This window comes from Vanellus vanellus (assembly GCF_965231255.1).
Source record: "Vanellus vanellus genome assembly, chromosome: 2".
Taxonomy (NCBI): Eukaryota; Metazoa; Chordata; class Aves; order Charadriiformes; family Charadriidae; genus Vanellus; species Vanellus vanellus.
In genome coordinates, this window is record NC_138906.1 from 130,175,576 (window position 1) to 130,182,293 (window position 6,718).

Genomic DNA, 6,718 nt, shown 5'->3' on the forward strand with positions numbered 1-6,718 from the left:
ATTGTGTTGTCTTTACCGAACCCCTCAAATATCCAGCCACATCATTCACCTTCTATGTTCACACCATGGCTCCAAGATGACATGATTGAACGTAAAACTCTAGATTCGATCTCACCCTCCCCTGACGCCCAGCTACTCTTTGTCATCTCTTCCCTTCTACCTAAATGACTTTCCATAAAGTTGTGCACTGAGCCAGTCCTGGGGGGAAAAGAAAAGAGTCAGCTTTTGGCATATCAGTTCCCTATGTGGTTCACCTAGCACCTGCATCGCTACTAATTCAGGTACAGGGAAGGGAAATTGAAAAAGGAAGATTGCAGAGCAACCTCAGACCAGATTAAGTTGAAGATAGACCTATAGCACTGAAGTGTAAAAAGATTTAACTCCTTAATCCCCCAATATGACATAAATCCCTGGACTCTGAACCTAGACTAGGTACCACCTCTGATGGGGAATTTTCAGGTGCATTCTCAGAATAATTGCCAAAATCTGGGAAAATATATTCCAACTTTCTGTCTCCCTGAGATTATTAGTGATACTTGAGGTTCTCCACCGAGCATTTTAAACAATCTCTATCCCCAAAAGGCTACTGAAAAGGCTACCTCTCTTATGTACCATTTAAACTCTTAACAAAATGCTCAAAAAGTATACCAACACAGACATCCTTGCAGCTGTCAAGTGCAAGGCTCCTCCATATTTGAACCACTGCATCTTTTAGCCGCATTGACTTCCTGCATGCAGGTAAGATACACTAGACAACGCAGAGCAGGACCAATATTTCAGCCCACACTGGATCAAAAGGGGCAGGAAAACTTTCCTTGATGTTTTTATCATGTGGCAGCATCTCCGGAAGCAGGGAAGAGGAATCCCTCAGTGCTCCAGAATTCTTAAGGAGAAACAGTACTGACAGAGGGAAAATATCAGGCTCTCTTTATGTTAACCCTGCTACAACTTAGGTATCCGTCTTAAAATCCGAAATACTACTTTCTTGAGAACAAGCAAAGGGAAGAAATCCAAATACCAGGGAATATGAAAAAAAAAAAAAGTCATAAAAGCATATACTGTGTTCAAATTGACCATTTTTCATTGCAGAGTGACCTCAGCATACCTTTCAATAGCTATCGGCATACAGAAAGTTTCATGCAGATAGACGCAAGAGATGACACGATTGCCTTTTTAGGATTTAGAGCTCATTTAACTCTAGTTCTAGACAAATGAATGAAGAGGTGTATCAAGGACTCACTATTCCAATGCTCTTGTACACAGAGGAATACATGTGTTAACAATTTTAAGAATGTTATTTACATCACTTTCATTTAATCAGATAAGAAAACTGACTTGTTTGAAGAGTTACTGCCTCAAATTTTGTTCAGGACATTTAAAAAAAAAAAAAAAAAAAAGAAAAAAAAAGAAAAAAAAGGGGGAACGACCCCAGTAATTTCACTGATGGCACTGTTACAACATACCATCTAAGTTACAGATATTTGGATCAGTACTGTTGCTTCCACTATTGAATTTGGCAGATTATTTTAGTGTGTTAAAATGCTTTCCAGAAAGGCCACCCTGAACAAGACACAAGGCAGATGAATCGCAAAGAAGTGGCTTTCCACATTTTCATGGTTTTGCTATTCGTATTAGCACATGTTTTAGGGTTTCCTGAAGATTTAGGGAAGAAACATACATACACACACACAGAGTTGTTATCTACATACTTTGTCACTGACATGAGCAATTCATATTTTGAAAGCTATACTTAGCTATTAGATACCAGGTACAGAAATTCAGAGATCTAGGGTAAGTCTCAGAAGTCATAATCAACTTTACTGATTAAATCCATCTTTTTCCGAATACAGAGACATGTTTTTTAGCAGTCTGTGCCAAACTGTTTACAAAACAGTAATATGTGGCCCTAATGGTAAAAATTCAAGATATTTGACTAGTTCAAGCCACTAAATTAGGCAATTGGTGAAGAAGTCGCTGCACCATTTCTAAAACAGTATATAAAGATTCCACCATTGAGATACAAAGAATTTCTCGTTTGTCTGCAATAGTCATATAGTAATTCTAATCAAGTAATAACTCTCCATTCTATACTCCTGAATACCAAAGATGTTACAAGAAAACATTCCAGTGTTGAGTTTAAATAGCCAAATAAAAGCACTGAGCAGCACACTAACAGAATTCATGAGAATTTGTATTAGTTCAGCAAACACTAGGACTTAGACAAACCAGTCAAAACAGTTATGCTCCCAGAACATCCCAAATTTACACCTCACTTATGACCTCCATCACCTTAATACCCTTCTTCCTAATAATTACAATTAAAATGAAGGATAATTACAATTAAAATAATGGATAGATTGTAAGACAAGAAATCAGATGATACACTACACAAAAGCATAAAGCAAGCACACCAGCCAGTAGATGAGATCAGATATTAGAGAGACAGATTTTTTAGATAGCTGGAGGTATCATATTTACATTGAATCTGGAGCATAAGAAAAGGAGATGTCATACCACAGCAAAGCTAGGTAGCTGAGAGATACCAGCAAAGGCACAGGCAATCCCACTTAAAGCATCGGAAGCAGTGATGTGAAGTTCAAAGTTCCCAAGAGCCAACAAAAGACCTTCAGCAGGAAAAGAGTGACCTGTTGAACTGATGAACTTTCTCCAGTCTTCAGTTAACTTAAAAAGCTAATGGAGAGCCGCACCCAGAGAAAGTACTCTATAAAGTAGTCCTTACAATAGAGATGAGATAAAATGTTCAAGTTCATGCAAATTAACAAGCACAACTATCTTTCTAGAAGTGACACTGTTCACTAAAGAAGTAATATTAGCACAAATTTGCATTGGGATAAGGACATCAGGACAAACTGAATGCATGCCAAAAAAAAAACCAAACTTGAAGAAAGCTGAAAAGACAGAAATTAATGAAAGGATTAGATTAAGGGACCTTAGAACGTCCAAACGATGAGTAAAAGTTAAAAGCTTGGCAAAAAAAGCTGCCTCTCTCTTTGAAGAGGGGTAGAGAGGAGCATCTGTCGGTCCCATCTGGGGTCCCCCATGTCCCCACTAGCCAATTTGGCCTAAACCACGACAGCAATACATTTGCATTTGGATATATAAGGAAACTACATGGTTAAAACAGGAAAAAGTGAAATCATACAACTTCCAGGATCTTGCAGAGAAAAGCAAGGGATGCCAGAAGATAATCTCAATCATTATTATGGAGATTAAAGAAAAAGTATCAAAGCAACAGTGGAGTTCTTTGACTACAATCTGCGTGAGGACAGCACAGCCTCAGAACTAGCAGAAGTAGGATTATTTTCTTTTATATATATATAATACACAGTTGTCTCTAGATACAGGTGACGCTTTGTATTGGAAATGTATTTTTTGTACAGTGCCTAGCTCACTGGAGAACATACTCTCCCACTTGTAGTTAGAAATACAAAGAACAGATAGCAATTATTGCACAACTATACAATCAGTGAGAATTATGTTTAAGTCCTTGCTTACATACTATAAGACAAAAGACATCCACACAGCAACATAGTGATACATGCCTTACGATCGGTACTCTTACCTCTACAAGTAAGTATAGCTTAAAGTCATTAATATTTTTTCAGCTATCTATATTTCAAAATTAGCTGGGCTGCTGATCCTCACTCCTACTGGAAGGCTTCTCCACAACCACATACTAGTGCCCAAGACATTTCCAAATTTCCCATCTCATGAAATTTGAGGGAGTTAATTCATGACCAGGTGACATGCATTTGTTCCTGTACCAAAACTGTCCCTCATATATTAAAGCTTAAAGTATTATTCCAGCAAGTATCTATTACTTCATCTAGCTGTTTAAAAATTATTTTCTTTCTTTTGAGAGGTGACAGTTTTACAATGGATTCTGCAGGCTAGTGAAAAGAAGCCAAACTTTCCAGTAAAGATAATAACAAACACATGTTTTCCTCTCTAAGTATCCCTAACTGGCAAATTTTGACCTGGTCTTCACTTCTGTATTCCAAATAAAATCTCTGGCATATTCATACAATTCCATAAATGTCACTTTCGAAGAAGCACCCATCAGTAGCAGTACAAAGCTTAAATACAAAGATTTTATTTTTCATTAGCACTGATTTGACAGCTTCTAGTATGACTTTTGAATGTAAAAGGCATAGTTGTCTTTCTTAAAAAATATTTATTTCCACTTCTGACATTTCAATGAATCTGAAAACACCTATATAAACAGTACATTTAGAACTAATTCAGACTTGATCTATTTGTAAGATTACTGTTGACATTTTCTGATGTGGAAACCTGAAAGCAGATTACTACATTCAGATGCAGACATTGTCTTCAGTGCGCAGATTTTTAGATGTGCTGTCAACTTCAGTGGTTTCAGACCTATGAGCAATGCCCTGGCAAGAAGCCACGTCCTCTCCCATGAACTGCTGTGAAAGTGAATACTACAACATTATCAAAAAACTGCCTCAAACTTGAGGTTTCCATACTTCACAGTCTCAATTACTAGCCATCTCAAAATTATTTTCTCATCTCATTTTCACATCCCCCAATTGCGGCAGGCTTACAGGCTGCTGTAAAGACTCTGCTCCTCTAGCTGTTCCTTTATTTGCACAGGAATCATCCATTACCTCTTTCTGCAGCTGCAACTATGAAAACAGCACCAGCTTCATGCTGTAATTTCTACAGTTGTCCAAGGGATTCTAACTAGGCATTGCTGAAACTAACAAAATGTTTCTCTAAATTTAAGAGGTTACATCTTAGGAGAGTGCCTAACACATTACTCATACTGCTTCATCCACTCACAGATAACAGTAAAAAAAGAGTCCCCAGTGCAATTACACAAATCAGGTATCTTTTAATAAAAAGAAATACATGTTTATTCAGACTGAAAATAAAAACCTATGGAATACTTTTTTACTTAGTCAGAGATTTAGCTGCCTGATAAATTTACTTTTCAAATGTCAACTAACCTTTAAAATATTAACAGAACCATGTTTAGTATTTGAAACTGTACTGGGGATGCATGTTCTTAATGCATTATCATTGAAAACTTATATTTAGCATGCTTAAAACTGGATGATGATCAGAGCACCTTCAGTCCAAGCAAAAAGTGTAATATAGACTCTACAGTATAAGCCAACAATTGAAAAAGAAGGATTAAAAAAAGAAAAAACAAAAGACAACACTTCCATGAACATCGTAATATCATCTCTAAACTCTTTAATGTTTATTTGAAATCTTTCTCTCTTAATTCATCATGTGATAGGTAAACTAATCATAAGTCTCATCCTTAATTAACACTGTTCATATTATTGCTATATTCAAAGAGGAACACTATTTTAGTGTCATCACCACACTTCATCACTGGAGCTCTGTGCATGTCAAGCTGAAAACCAAAGAAGTTATAATGAGCAAACATTCAATCTCTGATAAAAGCACTTGCTTTCTTTAGTGCAGCAGTCACGGTTGCATAGTGACTTCAGAAGTATATACTTTTTTCTTCTTTCAAGCATGTTCTGCTATGCTTAAAAATGCTACTGCACATAAAGCTTTCCTGACCTAAACTGTCCACACATAGTAGTTTATGAATAGTCAGCTTTGCTAAGATATTCTTTATTGCAGGGAAAGCGAAGTGGGGAGGGTATGAATAGCTGTCTCAAAAAAACCCGCTGCTTGCATTTTTCCAAGATTATTCCTCCATGCTTCTATACTTACAGAAACCATGAGCTTAGATGCTACGTCTACCATAGAACTAATAACTTTAGGCCAGTGTTTAACGTTAAACAGGTCAGCCTGAGGAGGTATTCCAACATCCAAGTTTGAACACAAGAGTAACAACGACTTCAGTGGAACCAGACATTGGGTATCCCGGTGCCACCCCCCGCCTTCTGGGGGAAAAGGCCTGAGCGCACTTTCCCGGGATACCTACAGATGCCGAGACCTGCCCGTCGCTCACCCCAACCCTTTCTGGGGAGCTTTCGAGGGGTGTCCCCAACCGCCCAGGCCTGGCTACGCAATTTTCTCCTCCACGTGAACCCCTGAGAAGGGGAACGACGGGAACCCGAGGGACAGACCCCATCCCTCTGTCCCTACACTCCCCTCCGCCGCCCGCCCGCCCCCAGCTACCGCGGAGCCACAGGAGCGCGGCCCCCGCAGTTTCCTGCGGTCCGGCAGAAGGGGAGGGGGCGGGCGGAGGAGGCTGCACCTCAGCCCGCCCTGAGGCGCAGGCGGAGAAGGCGCAGCACCCCCTCGCTTCGCCCGGGGGCTCCCCACCCCCACCGCCGTGAGGGGCGGCGGCGGCCGCGGCCCCGGCCCCTCCCCCAGCTCCAGGACTCCGGCCGCCGCCGCCGCCCCCGCCCCGCAGCGATACGTCCCGCTCCGCCCTAGAGAGCTGCCCCTTCCCCCTTCGGCCCAAGAGCTACGGCCTCGCTCCCGCAGCGGCGCCGCTCACCTCTCTTGGAGCCGGGGCTGGGGCTGCCGCCGGCGCCTCTGGAGCTCTTGCGTGAGGCCATAGCACCTCCTGTCAGGCAGCGAAGGGCGGCGGCGGCGCGCGCGGCGGGGGCGGGGCAGGGCCGCAGCGAGAACGAGCCGGGCACGGCCACCACCACTACCTGAGCCCCGCGTGCAGCAGCGCCCTGCGGCCACACAGCAGCACACCGCACGGCGACCTAGCCCGCCCCGCCCGCCGCGAGCCAAT

At 41.6% G+C, this 6,718-nt stretch overlaps 1 protein-coding gene across 3 annotated transcripts in view; it reads right to left on the reverse strand.

Moving 5' to 3' along the window:
- The window catches only part of LOC309686581 (aspartyl/asparaginyl beta-hydroxylase-like), a gene marked incomplete at its 3' end in the record, with an annotated part of 38,255 nt that extends 31,603 nt beyond the window's left edge, over nt 1-6,652 (reverse strand). For 2 of the 3 annotated variants that reach the window (XM_082499305.1, XM_082499304.1), the window contains exon 1: nt 6,473-6,548. In XM_082499305.1, the coding sequence (XP_082355431.1) occupies nt 6,473-6,533 (61 nt within the window). In that variant the 5' untranslated portion in view covers nt 6,534-6,548. Of the gene's footprint in view, nt 1-6,472 lie in introns of all 3 variants that reach the window. The other variant, XM_082499307.1, reaches the window with a different exon arrangement.
- Nucleotides 6,653-6,718: the final 66 nt, after the last annotated feature.